Source organism: Pithys albifrons, chromosome 5, assembly GCF_047495875.1.
Source record: "Pithys albifrons albifrons isolate INPA30051 chromosome 5, PitAlb_v1, whole genome shotgun sequence".
Classification (NCBI taxonomy): domain Eukaryota; kingdom Metazoa; phylum Chordata; class Aves; order Passeriformes; family Thamnophilidae; genus Pithys; species Pithys albifrons.
In genome coordinates this window covers 1,321,214-1,334,478 of record NC_092462.1, presented here as the reverse complement: position 1 = coordinate 1,334,478, position 13,265 = coordinate 1,321,214, and the positions used below count along the sequence as shown (strand labels likewise).

Below are 13,265 nucleotides of genomic sequence, written 5' to 3'. Positions count from 1 at the left end.
AAAGACTTTGAGTGCTTAATACAATTGTCTCATAAGAGAAGTAATGCTGTGGATCTCTGGTGTGTAATTTTGGTACAATGGGTGAGTTGGTGGTGATGGATTCTTGGGAAAAAATTCCCTTAAGATTTCAGAGAAACTGTGACTGCCTTCAAATCTTTTTTTCATGTGTGGGAAATGAACTTATGGGATAGAGACCCAGGATTACATAAAATGCATCCTGTGTGTGACTTGGTGCTCAGCACAAGTGTGTTGTATAATATTTGTGTGTTAGTGGAAAGGAGCAGCAGTTTGGCAGAAAATCTTCTGTGGGACTTGAAGGTTGCCCAGTAAAAGGAAGGGTTTTGAGATCTTTGCTCCAGAAAGGAAGTGAAGTGGAATGGATGAAGATTCAGCTCAGATTTACTTGAAACACATAGTAGAAGCTTTTAAAACATTCTTGGCAAGAGTCTGAACAGTAACAACTTATCTTGACTAACAGTGCAATTATTCCTACAGTTTCTGCTGTCAAAATTGTGGATTTAAGGACAGGAATTGGAATGACAGTGCTCGTTGCAAGGAAATAAACATGTCTGAGTTCTAATAAAGGCTTCTTTTGAAAGCCATCACAGAGAGCACACAGAAATTCTGTGGCAGGTTATCTGCAGCCTGTTCCAGAAAGCTTTACAAAATCTCTGCCTGCCAAGTTTGGGTTGGAAGGAGCGAAGTCATGACCAATTATTCGAATGTTTTTAATTGGTGTGCAGAGAAAGACAATCCCAAGCCCCAGACACACACACCCCACTGGCCCCTCAGCCTCGGGGGGCTCTGGAGTGGCTGGGCTGGAGCACACGGAGCTGCAGCTCCTTGGATGTAGGACAGAGCACCAGAACTGGCCTGAGACTGCTGAAACCTCAGCTCCAGCAGCCCCTCAGCCTTCTGAATCTGTCAGTATTTCCTTGGCTTAGATCATTCCCAGCCCACCACAACCCAGCATTGTTCTGTTGGCTTTTGCCTGGTGGAGATGAGAAAATATTCTGAGCTGGTGTCTGCTGTTGGGGTGAGGATGGTTGTTCTGCCTTGGGCTGTTGTGTCCCTGTCCCTTCCCTCGGGTAAGAGACTCCCATGGAATTGCCTGGGAATCCTTGCTTGTTTTCATCATCAGGATGGGGAAACAACAGCGGGGGGTGGGTTTTTCCAGTTAGGATGCAGATTAAATGCCTGATTAGCACTGTTTTAATTGTGATGCAAGTACCTATTGCCTCGTTTTATTCTTAGTCCTTGTGGTTGTTTTCTGTGTAGTGCACCTGAAGTTCTCTCCATAGAAATACTTAGAACAGCAACCAATTTTATAGGTAGAATTTAATTTTCTATAATTTTGTGCCAGTTACTTATTTGTGCTGTTTTCTATTTACTTAAGCAGACTTCATAATAATGGGATTGTATTTAAAATGTGATTAGTATTGAGAGGATTCTCTTCTCTTCCCAGTAACTAAATGCTCCAGGAATCTCTTTGTGAAAGAAAAATGACCCAGGAGAGACTCCCCATCAACTGTGCAGCATAGAGCAGGGAAGTTTGTATGTGTGTGCAATAATTAATTATATCTTATCAAAACCAGTGTCCAAGTGCTCCTGCCACGAGGTTTCAGCACAGCCAGGTGTGGGCACTGCCAGGTGGTTTTTCTCAGCTCCTGTTTAGACTCCCTGTGTGACCACAGGTAAATAAATCACTCTTTGCCTCAGTCTTTTCATCTTTAAAGTATTGATACCTCCCCATGCCTTCAGGAGGCTGGGAGGATGTGCTGGTGATTATTGATGTGCTCTTTTGTAGCTCTGAAGTGCTCTGTTAAATAATTGAGAGGGAAGGCAGCCCTGGGTTGAGGTTTTTCCCTGGGATGTTTTCATGCCACCAGCTCAGAACCACGGCCAGAACTTATTTACTGGTTTAAAAGATCTGAAAAGCCATCAGTGCAAGGTCAGCTGTGTTGAAGTGAGTTTGCTGTAAAACATGGCCACTGAAAACCCCTTTTGTGAGGTAAGGAAACTTGGGAGTAGTTTGATCTTGATACAAAGATTGATGGCAAAAACTGGGCTGCAATCCCTGTGGCTGTAGAGGAAATCTGCAGGAATCTGCCACAGGAGGTCATCGTGTCCCTGGCTCTCACTGGCTGGGAGAGGAACACCAGGGCTCTGGCAGTGAATGGCTGTGGTAAAGGGCAAGAAGGAAGAGGTCACTTCCTCTCTGGGCTAGAGCAAAAACATTAAACTGATGAATAAATACTCTACTGAATGAGATAAGTCTTGCTGTGGGGAGGGAGGGGAATAAAGCAAGCCCTGCTGGATTAAGTAAATGACTAGAAAGGGCTGAGCTCATGGGAGGGGTTTGGTCACCAGAAGGTCTTCCGTGCAGCCACCAGCTGTGAGGGAATATTAGTGCATGGATAACACTAATCCCGGGGTGTCTGAGCCATGGCAGCCTTCAGCTCTGAGCTCTCCAGCCTGGGCACAGCCCTGGGCACTGCTGGGAAGGAAAGCACTGGGCAGTTCTGCCAACAGGCCATGCACAGTACTGGATGTGCCAAATGAACCTGAACTGGGGATGCTGACTGAAATCCAGCAGTGATGAGGATTCCATAGTGGGAGGAAGGAGGGAAGGGCTTTATTTTACCCTGGGTGGGTCTAATGTAATGCCCAGAGCCCAAAGGAGAGGCTGTTGTGTGCAGCTAACTTGTTCTTGGGCCTGAGTTTTAGTCCATGGGTGGGTATAGAGAATATGAGAGCAGTGTAAATAGGAGTGCAGTGTGTGGTGAATGAGAGTGCAGGTTATTACCTGCTGATTGAATTTCTACTGGCTGCTCTTCCCAATGTCCTGGGCAGGCTGGACATTCCATATCTCCAGGATGTCAAGGTTGTGCAGCTTGCACCATGGATGTTTGCTGGCTCATAGTCCTGCCTGGTTTGGAAAAAGGCAGTTGGTTCCTGCGAGTTATTTACAAAGATGATGCCACTGCAGCTCTTTCAGGAGACATCCTGTTCTTTCTCCTGTCCTTCTGTCTCTGATTTCCTTCTCAGTTGTTGTGACTTGTCTTTTAGTAACTGCTAAAACCATGATCTTGTACAAGTCATAACAGCCGTGTTAAAGCCAGTGTTTAACTTGGATGTGGCCTCCTTGAGGATGTGGCTTCTCCCTGTTCCACTTGGCTGTCTCAGGTTTTCCAGTCTTCTTTTCTGAGCAGTTCTGCTGAGTTAGCCCACCTGATTGCTGGGGCTCTTCCTCACTCCCCCTGCTTTCAGCACTGTCCATGATGTTCACTGCCAGTGTGCCCTTTGTCAGCACTGCCTGCAGGTTTGCCTCTGCTGGTTTGTTCAAACAATGGCTGTGCTCTCTGCTGAGCCTCCACTGCACCTTTGGCTTTGTCCTCGCTCTGACTCGTGGCCTTTACCCCGAGCCCTCAGCCCAGCTCGGTGGCCTCAGGTCATTGACTGGCCTGTTGGTCAGTCACCCGTGTCCTGTCCTGCTGTGCCTCGTGAGGAGAACAGGCACCAGCACAGGAAGCAGGGCTTGACTTCTTAGGTTCCTCTCCTGAGCTGCAAGGCTGCTGCTTTCCTCAGGGTTCCTGCACTGCTCCAGCGTGGCTGGGTAGGTGTTCCAGGTCTGCTCGTCCCTGCCAAAGCTTCTTTGCTGTCTCTGCTGTGCTGTTGACCACAGGGTGGGCTCATGTCAGCTGAAGAGCTTGTTCCAGTGGGATTTCCAGTGCACTGCCCAGTTCCTGCTGCTTTAACCAGTCTGGTTTCTGCCTGGCAGACTTGCTGTGTGTTGGGCTGTGGGAGTACAGCTCAGTTTTGTGGAACTGGGCACTGTTATGTCTGGGGGAGCAAACTGAGGTTCTGTGAGGCTGAGAGCCCTCCCTTCACTGGGTGCTCTGCATTGTCAGTGTGCCTTGTGCTGTTGTTTGTGCACTTACACTCAGCTTTTTGCAGCTAATGATGCCAGTGCCGTTCTGAGACCTTCAGTGTGTGAAGTACAGATTGATCTCAGAGTTTCAGCTCCTCCTGCTGAGATTTGCTCAGGATCATCCCCTTTTCCTGGCAGGACAGTGTGATGCTGGTGAATGGTTGTTCTGCCCCTGGGGGCTTCCCACCCTGCTCAGCATTTTAGGATGGGAGGAACTGAGCTTTGGAGATGCTGAGATGCTGTGGCTTGGTACTCTCTAGGGATTAGTTCTTCCTGTGTTGGCCAGGTCCCATGGCTGTATCCCACCTTTCCACTTGGGTGATACATATTTGCTGTTATTAACTGGTGTAAATAATGGCCTTTGATGAGATCTGTCAATGACTTACAGTGAGCCTGTGCCTGCCATGGGGCTGATGGAATTTGCCCAGGCCAGAGATGAGCCACTAGCATTTCCTGTCTAAAAATTTCCTCTTCTCCCAAGGTTGCTCCCCCATGATACACTCCAAGTGTTGATGCATCTTGGCTTTATGTTTTATTGACGGTCTGCTCTCGCCCGTTGCTCTGAGACAAGGACACCTCCAGCATCTGCCTTTAAATACTGCTGAGAGCCTTGCCACAATCCAGCTGGAATCCCACCAGCAGGAGGTCAGAAAGCTTTGCTGGAAGTGCATCACTTGTGTTTGCCTGTTGTGGAGCACAGACTAAAGCCCTCCTGCAGAACCCTCCTTTAGTCAGGAATTTTTTCTATGTCTGCATTTCTTGTGCTGCCTTTGAGGGTTTTTGTTTGTCTCTTCTGCTCTGCTTGTCCCTCGTGCTGGAATATAACCCAGTTCTCCTTCCTCCTCTGTTGTGCCACTCCATGCACTGAACCTTTGCATTTCATTTCCCTACACCAGCACATACTTGGATGGGGACACCTGCACTGTGCTGTCACTTCACCTCCCCAGCTCCAAGCCTGGATCTTTAGGCTAAAGCACTGGTTGTTCCCATCCTGATCCTTATCTGGGATAGCTGTAGTTGCTTTGGGTCTTGGAATACATTTCTGTGGGGGATTAGATCTGCCTGACAACATTTCCTGCTGGCTGGAATAGGATGTCCCTTGAACCATATTTTCTTTCACTAAGAAGTACTTAAAGTCTTGAAATTCAATGTAGACACTATTAATGTAAGTATTGATTTCCACTTCTGCTTTTGGTCCCAGAAGGACTTTTGTTTGGTTTTTGACAGTTCAACCCCCAAAATCTTTCAGTGCTGTCTGATCTCTGTTACCAGTTGGGTGATCACAGCACTCATTAAACAATTACTGTTATGACTGTGTGTAGTTTGGTCTAAGCTTTTGTTATTGTCTTTTTTTCTCTTTTTTTTTTGGTAAGGGAACTGTGTGCTGTTTGTAAAAATAGCTTTAATCTGCAATAATCCCCAAACTGTTAGTATTTGCAAGTCCTCAGTCCCTGCTGCTGCCAGTGTGAGGGCTTGGACAGGTTGCTGCTCTGAGCATGACTCATCCCCAGCACCTGCACTGCTGAGAGCAAGGTGTGCCTTGAGCTTTGGTTGGTATTTTTAACCTTTTATCTGCTGTGGGAGTGGTTGGGCAGGATGGAAGGAGCTAGAGGGAAGATCTTAGTGGCTGGTTTTTAACTAGAAGGGGTTGAGATGGATGTTGAGGGAAATGGATTTCATTATGAGGCAGATGTTGGACAGAGAGGTGCTCACAGCATAGAGCTGATTCTCTTCTTACTGATACATCTCTTGGAGTTTTATTCTGGCAGCATGTGAGAGAATGAGCTGCCTTGGACTCAGTCCTTGGCTCAGGTTCATTATTAAAGCTTCACTTCCAAAAAGGCTCCATAGAAATCCAACTGAGAAACAGAGATCACAGAGATGGAGAAGCTTTGAGGAAAGCTTTGAGCTTATAGGAAACAGTGTTGCTGTAACCCAGGAGAGACTGAGGTATTTGTAGGCTGGCTTTGAAGCAGGCTGTGGCTAAATGGAATCCATTCCCATCTCTGTGGCAGGCACAATCCACCAGGAGTCTTGGGAAACAGGGCTGGGATGGCTTGCACACAGTGGTGGGGCTAGTGGGGCTGTGCTGCTGCAGGAACACAAACAGCTCCTGCTTCAGCAGCAGCCTGTGCTGGGGGCATTCCTGTCAAACAGCAGCTTTTCATCAGTGCTTCTGCTTTCCCACCCACAGCACGGGTTGCTTTGGTCCTTCACTGGCCAGAATGAGCCTGCTCAGCTGTTTTGGGACACCCCTGTTGACTGGCAAATTTGGAACTAGTGGACTAGCAGTCCTTAGTGCTGCTTGGGGCCACTTTCCCAGGTGTGAAATGCTTGTATGGAACCACTGTCAGCCTCCTGAGAGCTTTCCCTGTTAGCTTTAGCAAATCCTTTGGCCCTTGGCCTCAGGAATCTGCAGCCTCCAGCCTGAGCTCTCTTGGACTGGAACTGTTGCTTTGTGTTCCTTGTTGAAATGACTGAGCCAGACGTGGGAAGGGGCAACAACACAAATAAAACAGAGCAGACCATGTAACTCACTGAGGGAATGAGCAGCACTAGACCAAGTAGGTTTATAGATGTTAGAAAGGAAGGGATTGATGGAATTGTACTTCCAGAATTTGGGAGTAGAATGCTGAAAGGTCTCCTCAGTAGTGAGGCTCTCTTGTTGTTGCTAAAGGAGGATAAAAACTGACCTGCTTTTCTGCACTTACAACTGTACCAAGAAGTGCAAAGTGTCACCTCAAGACAAGCCTGGTAAGCTGTTGCAATACATGGAGTTTACCTCCCATAGCTGATGGAAGGGAAGAGGGGCAGAGAGTGGGTTAGGAATGACCTAACCTGTTACCTTGAGTGGTTGCCAAAGCACTCAGAGAGCAGGTGGGTGCTGAGCTCCTGCCCTGCCAGTGACACAGCAAAACCTCTGTGCTGGCTCCTGCCTGCTGGGCTGGTGAGGGAGCAGCACTGGGACAGCAAGCACAAGGGTAAGTCCCTCAAGGAATTTTAAGATCCTTGCTTTTCTCTCTCTTCACTTAATAACTAAATAAGGCCATTCCAAACCTGAGAGGCTGCTTTGTCTCCTGCTGGCACAGTTACTTTGGTTAAAAACATCTTTCTGCCAGTGCAGGTTTTGCCTGGGAAAGGTGGAATAAGTTTTTTTCAGCAGGAAAGGCTGTGCTCACCCTACGAGCCCTTTGCTGGCATCAAGCAAGGCAGAGCTGGGCTGGCAGTGGGTTCCCAGCACAGGCCTGTCCTGGGAGTCAAGGTCTGGCACAGCTGTTTATTTGAGCTGGGACTTAGCTAAGCACTTGTTGGAAGAGGATGATGGTTTGTTGGGTTTTTTTTTAACCCCTGGCATGCAGCATATTGTCAGAATGGAGCCCACCAAGTTAGCCTTTTAGTCAGCTTTTTAGTTTTTTCCTTAATAGGATCTCCCACTTGGGCAAACATGCTAGAAAGGACTTGGGAAAGAGCCATTTTTGATGGTGTTTTTGAGCCTCTCCTATCTCTGTTTCATGTCTTAAATTTGGTGGGGTGAGAGGGAAAGTGATCTCTAATCCAGCCAAACACACCTGACTCCAGAGTTGGGTTTGTTTGCTCAAGATTGAGATATGCAGAGTTGCTCTCTGTCAATGTTTAATGAAAGGGCTTAGAGCAGTGGTTTGCTCTGACACTTGTACATTTGAAATACCTGTGCTTTGCATGTGAGTTGTGGGATTTTTTCTCTTCTTTTTCTCCATCTTGGCATCTGAATTCCTCTGGGTTAGAGACCAAGTGTACTCACAAGTTGCTGCTGGGAGATGCAGAAGGGAAATGTTTAAGGTACAGCTCAGTTTCTCAAGGAGAGTGTGTGTCTGAACTTCTGTGAGAAAGTTGATTTCCCCTCATGCCAAGCAAGTTCTGTTCCAGCAGAAGGAACATCACAAGGGGTGGAATTGGGCTGACTCTTACTGCTTTGGGAAAAAAAATATTACTTTAGGAATGTAAAAACAGTGTTGTTGAGACATTAAGATGAAAAATATGCTGTAAATATAAATAATGTGGAGAGAAATGGTCTCTGTTTGTGAAACATGCATTGCTGTAGTACTCAGAGATCCATTTCACCCTGGAGCTCTTTGCTTATCTTCTGTCAGGAAGGAATTGGGCATGTTTAGATGTTACCCAAGGAAAGGAAAAGGGCGTTATGACTTCCTGGTAATTAAGGCATTTGATTACAACTGCTGTGGAGTGGTGAGTCTTGGCAGAGGCAGGTGAAGATCCCCAGCCCAGCCCCACTGCTGCTGCTTCCTTCACTTGTCCTGACTGCTGTTCCAAAGTGCTTCCCTCAGCAGGGCACTCCTGTTGCATCCCCAGGGATTTGCAGCAATATTCTGATTAAACTGGGTCTTGCTGTTCACCTGTGTGTTTGTCTGAAGCTGAATGCCATGTGGTGCATCTTTGGAGTGGCTGAAGGAAGTGCAGAGGCAGCAGAGTGTCACTGAGAGGTTATTAAGGAATGACAAACTGCCTTTGCTAGACTGGATTTCCTTTGGTAGAACAGGCCCCATGGGAATGAGTCTCTCGTAGTGTTTGGGGCTGCTCATGGATTGGCTCCAGTGAACGAGTTTCTCACACACCTGTAGCACAGAATTTATTATTTACACAGACTTGTATCTGGTAAGAATTTAGAACTTTCTTCTCTTTGTTAGAAAGGCAGCCTGTAGCATTTCTAACCTTTTTCTGCAATTCCATTTTCCTGAGTCATGGAATCACAGATGAGTTTGACTTGGAAGGGACCTTAAATCCCATCCAGTGCCAGCCCTGCCATGGGCAGGGACACCTCCCACCAGCCCAGGTTGCTCCAAGCCCTGTCCAGCCTGGCCTGGGACACTTCCAGGGGTGGGGCAGCCACAGCTGCTCTGCCCAAGCTGTGCCAGGGGCTGCCCACCCTCCCAGGGAAGGATTTCTTGCAGATATCTAAGCTAACCCTGCCCTGTGTCAGCATTTTCCTTTTATTCTGTGATCTGGTGTCTTTGCTTGACATGTTCATGGAATTTGGCCTTGTGGGATTGAAGGAGTTCTATGTAAATATATGATTGTCTCAGCTGTGGACTCTGCCAAGGGACTTAGTGAGCCCTTCCCCATGGAAGAGTTTTCTTCCTTATATTTCTGGATAAAATGGTGTAATCATGGCTCAGGTAACTCCCCAGTAACTCCACCAGGTGTTTGGGCTCAGCTAGAAAGGAGCAGGATGAGCTTCCTTCTTCCATGAGGTTCTCTCCAAGTTCACCATGTCATTAGAGGTTTGTTGGGCAGCTCATGTTTTTATATGACTTTCTCTAGAGTTTGCTTTCCAGAGTGATTTGGGAAAGCTGATTATTTTTTCCTCCCAGTCCAGGAACTATTGCTCATCCTTTCCCATCACTGAGACACTGGTTGGAAACAGGGAAAGATTTCACAACTTTTCAAAACCAACTGTATTCCTTCCCTGCTGAGAACCCTCTAGCACTCTCCTTATCTGCCTTAGAAGGAAAATGCAGCCTGTGTTAACATGCTTCGTGTCAGTTCTCCCTCTGACTCTGCCTTCCCTGCCACAGTCCCAGATCACTCTTGGCTCCTACTCAAGGACTGTGTGTGGTTGGGCTTAATCCCATGCTCTGTTGTCATCAGGGATGTCACCTCCTTCTCCTGCCACCTGTGTAAGGTGTCACTTGGATTTGCAGAGGAGCAGAGTTTTAAACTCCTGATCCACTTTCTGCATGGACTTTGGAAGAAGCTTCTAGGTGTTGTGTTTGGGAAAAATGTGCCTGCAGCAGGTGGGCAGTCAGGGGTTCCAGCGTGGGGTGTTGCTCTGTAACCACACACAGCCCACCTGCTGCTCAGTGATCTTCACAGCTCGTTATGGTTTGGGGGTTTGCTGCCTCACGGTTGCCTTTCCTGTATTCCCTTAGCACAGGGAACCTGGGGTTTGGCTTCCTTGCCTGGAAGGATTCCCTGCAGGTTTCCTGTGTGGCAGCCTGGCCAGTTGGGTGCAGCCCAGCTGGTGTCAGGGTGCACATGTAAGGGCAGTTTGGCAGCACAGATTTGGGAGGGAGGTCCTCAGGGTACCCAGCACAGTGGCAACAGCACAGCTCTGTTCCCAGGGCAGTGCCAACTCCTGAAAGCCATTCCCATGCTGATGTGCTGATCTTTCTGAGCATTGTCCATGGTGCTCACCCTCAGCATTTGCCAGACTTGCCCCAGGCTGAGCAGTTTTGGGGGTGGGTGTGTGTGTTGGGGGGCTGTTGGTTGTGCCTGTTGGTTACTGCAGCCTGAGGGTTTGTCTTTGTCATTTACTTCCTCCTTTCTCTTGTGAGTGTGGTTTAGGAATGGACTGGCTGATTTGATGTTTTAATGATGGCCAAACAGTCTTGGTGTCTGTGGTCAAACCACCTGGAGAGTCCTGCCTTTCCCACTCACTGGGAAATGGTGGTGTTTGCTGGATAAGCAGGGGTAGACAGGAGCAGAAGCCCCAAGTGTGTGACTCAATAACAATCTAACAGCCTTCTTCAAGTCCCACAGTTGCTTGTCTTGGATACAGAGAGGAAAAAACCCTGGTTGCTCTGTGATATCCTGGTGGGAATCCACCTGCAGCAGAGCCCCAGGGCCTGCACAGCTAATTGAGACGTGTTCCAAGCCAAAGCCTGGCTCAGCCTGGCTCTTTCATCTGGCAACTAACAGTCTTCTTCCCGCTGTAGTTTGTCTCTGGGCACAAGATAAATCATTTTTATTTGTCCTAGGCACCTGTGCAGCAGCTCCTGGTATGGCTGGCAGCATCTGAGACTCTCCCAATCCTGCAGCGTGTGCTGCTCTGAAGCTGGAAGGGGACTTGCTCCAGGAGCACAAGGACAGAGCAGAAATGCATCCCAGGTAACAGGGGCAGTCTGTGGGTACAGCTGGGGTGGTTCCTTTCTGACTGATCCACAGCCACTGGATGCTTCAGCTGGACACATGACTTGGTGTTTTGGTTGGGCACTTCCAGCTTGTGGCTCCAGGATGGGAAGAGAGGAAAAACATAAAGTGGTTCTCTAGTGTGGAAGTAAACAGACATCCTCTGGTGCCTTTGGGGCTGAGCCAGTGTGCCCTGGGTTGGTAGGAAGAGCTCTGGTGGTCCTGCCAACCTAAAGGAAAGTGGGATTAGACTCTTGGTTTGTTCCATGCCTGAGTAATGCCCCAGAAGAAAAGGAAACTGGTCCCTGCAGGGTGTGAAATGTGCTATTAACAACAGGACACTGTGTCCATGCTGCTGTTACAAAAGGGTTTAACTGAGACCTGTCAGCAATTAATTACTGTTGACTTTTAAAACAGCCTTTCTAATAGTCAAAAGAACATTTTAGAATTAAATCTGCACTTACCTTCACAGGCTAAGGAATGTAGAGTGTTCGAATTGGTTGCAGAGGCAATTAAGCACCTAAATCCCTTTTGAGATGAGATCACACCAGTTCTTTCTGTACCAAGAGTGTACAGTATTTATTCCTGCTTTTTATACAACTACCTCTTGTTTTTTAAACTGTCTTTTGGCTCAGCCAGCTCAAGCCAACCTCCCTCTGACTGGGCCTTATAATCACCAGGCACCCGGGAGGAATTCAGTCTATCATTGTCTTCCTTCACCAAGTTATTACATCACTCATGGAAAGATCAGAGAGAGAACCCTTTGCCCCAGGTAAATTAGAGAAAGTAGAGCAAGGTGGAATGACTCCTTCCCAGAAACAATGTGAGGGTAACACTAAGGCTGACCTCAGATGAGACTTGCCTCTTGAACAGGCCAGGTGTCCCACTGCTCAAGTCCAGGGACAGAAAGGTCCCAGAATCAGGCTGGTAATCTCCTGATTAGCAGTGAGATAGGAACAGTGATGGCTCCAAAAGTCCCACTGCTGTCTAAGGTGTCCCTCCCAGTCTGATTTCTGGGGCTGCTGAGGAGCTGTGCTACCTCCCAGACATGGGAATTTTTGGTTAGAATGCCCTGTATTAAGGACTGGTTTGAAGGGCTCAGCTGCAGGGATGGTGTGGTAGTTTTAGTGAACAGCACAGATTTGTACAGATACATCTTTATATACAGATATACATATATTTAATATACCTGTGCAAAGCCAAGTGAATGCTGTTTGAAAACAAGAGACTCCTAAAATTTCAGAAATAACCATCATTTCTGGAGGTCTGTGTTATTGGGGTTCATCCCCTTTGGTACCAAGACTCACTTTCTAATGGGAAATAACCTGCATGAGTGAAACTGAGGGTGCTGAAGCACCTTGGTGTTTCTGGGAGAGCCTCAAAAGGTGCACACACAGGATGGATTCGTGGCTCTGCAAAGCACTGGCTGGAGAAGGAGCCACTGGATGGAGCTCTTGTCCTGTGGCTGTCCAGGCCAAGGCTGGTGACCTGTACCGGTGAGGTGAGGAATTCCACGACCAAAGCTGTCTGTGTAGGAGGTGAGGGGCTGGGATTCCCCTCTGACAAGGTGCTGGTGACATGTGGTGACAGTTGTATCACTGTATGGGAAACCTACACCTCCTGCTTCAGGAGCACCATTAGTTGTGGGCATGAGGGAGGCCCCCATTCCACACAGGTATGGCCACCACCCATCTGGGTAAAAACCCAAGTCTGGAAGGTGCCAGGTAAGGATTTGGTCTTTTGCTGAGTTATAAATCTTTGTTTCAAATAAGCTGCTCACCTGAAAATCCAGAGTCAGAAGTTGTTTTAGGAGGGCAGTTTATCCCAGTGAACACCTGTAGACTGTAGGAGGGAGTCTATACTTCTTCAAATGCTACTGAAAGTGTTGAGTTTTTTTAAATGGTAAATTAAGTGTGTTGTTTGCCTTGACTGTTGGGCTTCCTTGAACTTGAACAGGCCATTTTATGTCATTTTATCTGCCTTTTAACCCTGCTTTTAAAACAGGCCCATTGCCAGTTGCCTGCCTGGCTGGGAGTTAAAAGCCAAGTGAAACAGTGTTTATGACATACTGTATATGTCTAAGACAAGGAGTTCTTTTCAGAGGAAGGGATTAGAGTTGGCCTGCTTCCCAATTCCACTTTCCATAAACTGTGTGTGCTTCCAAAAGGAACCATTCCTTCCTTTTCACTTGGCTGCTGTTCTCATAGAGAGAGTTTGGATCTGTGGGTGTGTGCCTGGGTATGTTGCTTTGCCACTTTGGGCACAGGTTTGGGATACTCACTGGTGGCATCTCTGGCTTGTAAAATGGAGTGACAGAATGCCTTGCTCCAAGGACTGATTTGCCTCCTCCTTTCTTTGTGTTGGTTTGGCTCTTTGGGCTAACATTTGCAAAGGAGTTGTTTTAAAGAGGGTTAAGTGTTTACTGCAG

General features: G+C 47.6%; 1 protein-coding gene across 5 annotated transcripts in view; it reads left to right on the top strand.

Moving 5' to 3' along the window:
• The first annotated feature begins 3,516 nt into the window (after positions 1-3,516).
• Positions 3,517-13,265, top strand: part of SLC4A4 (solute carrier family 4 member 4) — a 149,688-nt gene continuing 139,939 nt past the window's right edge. For 2 of the 5 annotated variants that reach the window (XM_071555325.1, XM_071555320.1), the window contains exons 1-2: positions 3,517-3,616; positions 10,687-10,816. In XM_071555325.1, coding sequence (XP_071411426.1) covers positions 10,806-10,816 — 11 coding nt within the window. In that variant the 5' untranslated portion in view covers positions 3,517-3,616; positions 10,687-10,805. Of the gene's footprint in view, positions 3,617-6,853; positions 6,913-7,618; positions 7,633-7,662; positions 7,751-10,686; positions 10,817-13,265 lie in introns of those variants that run through there. The other 3 variants (XM_071555321.1, XM_071555322.1, XM_071555323.1) reach the window with 3 other exon arrangements.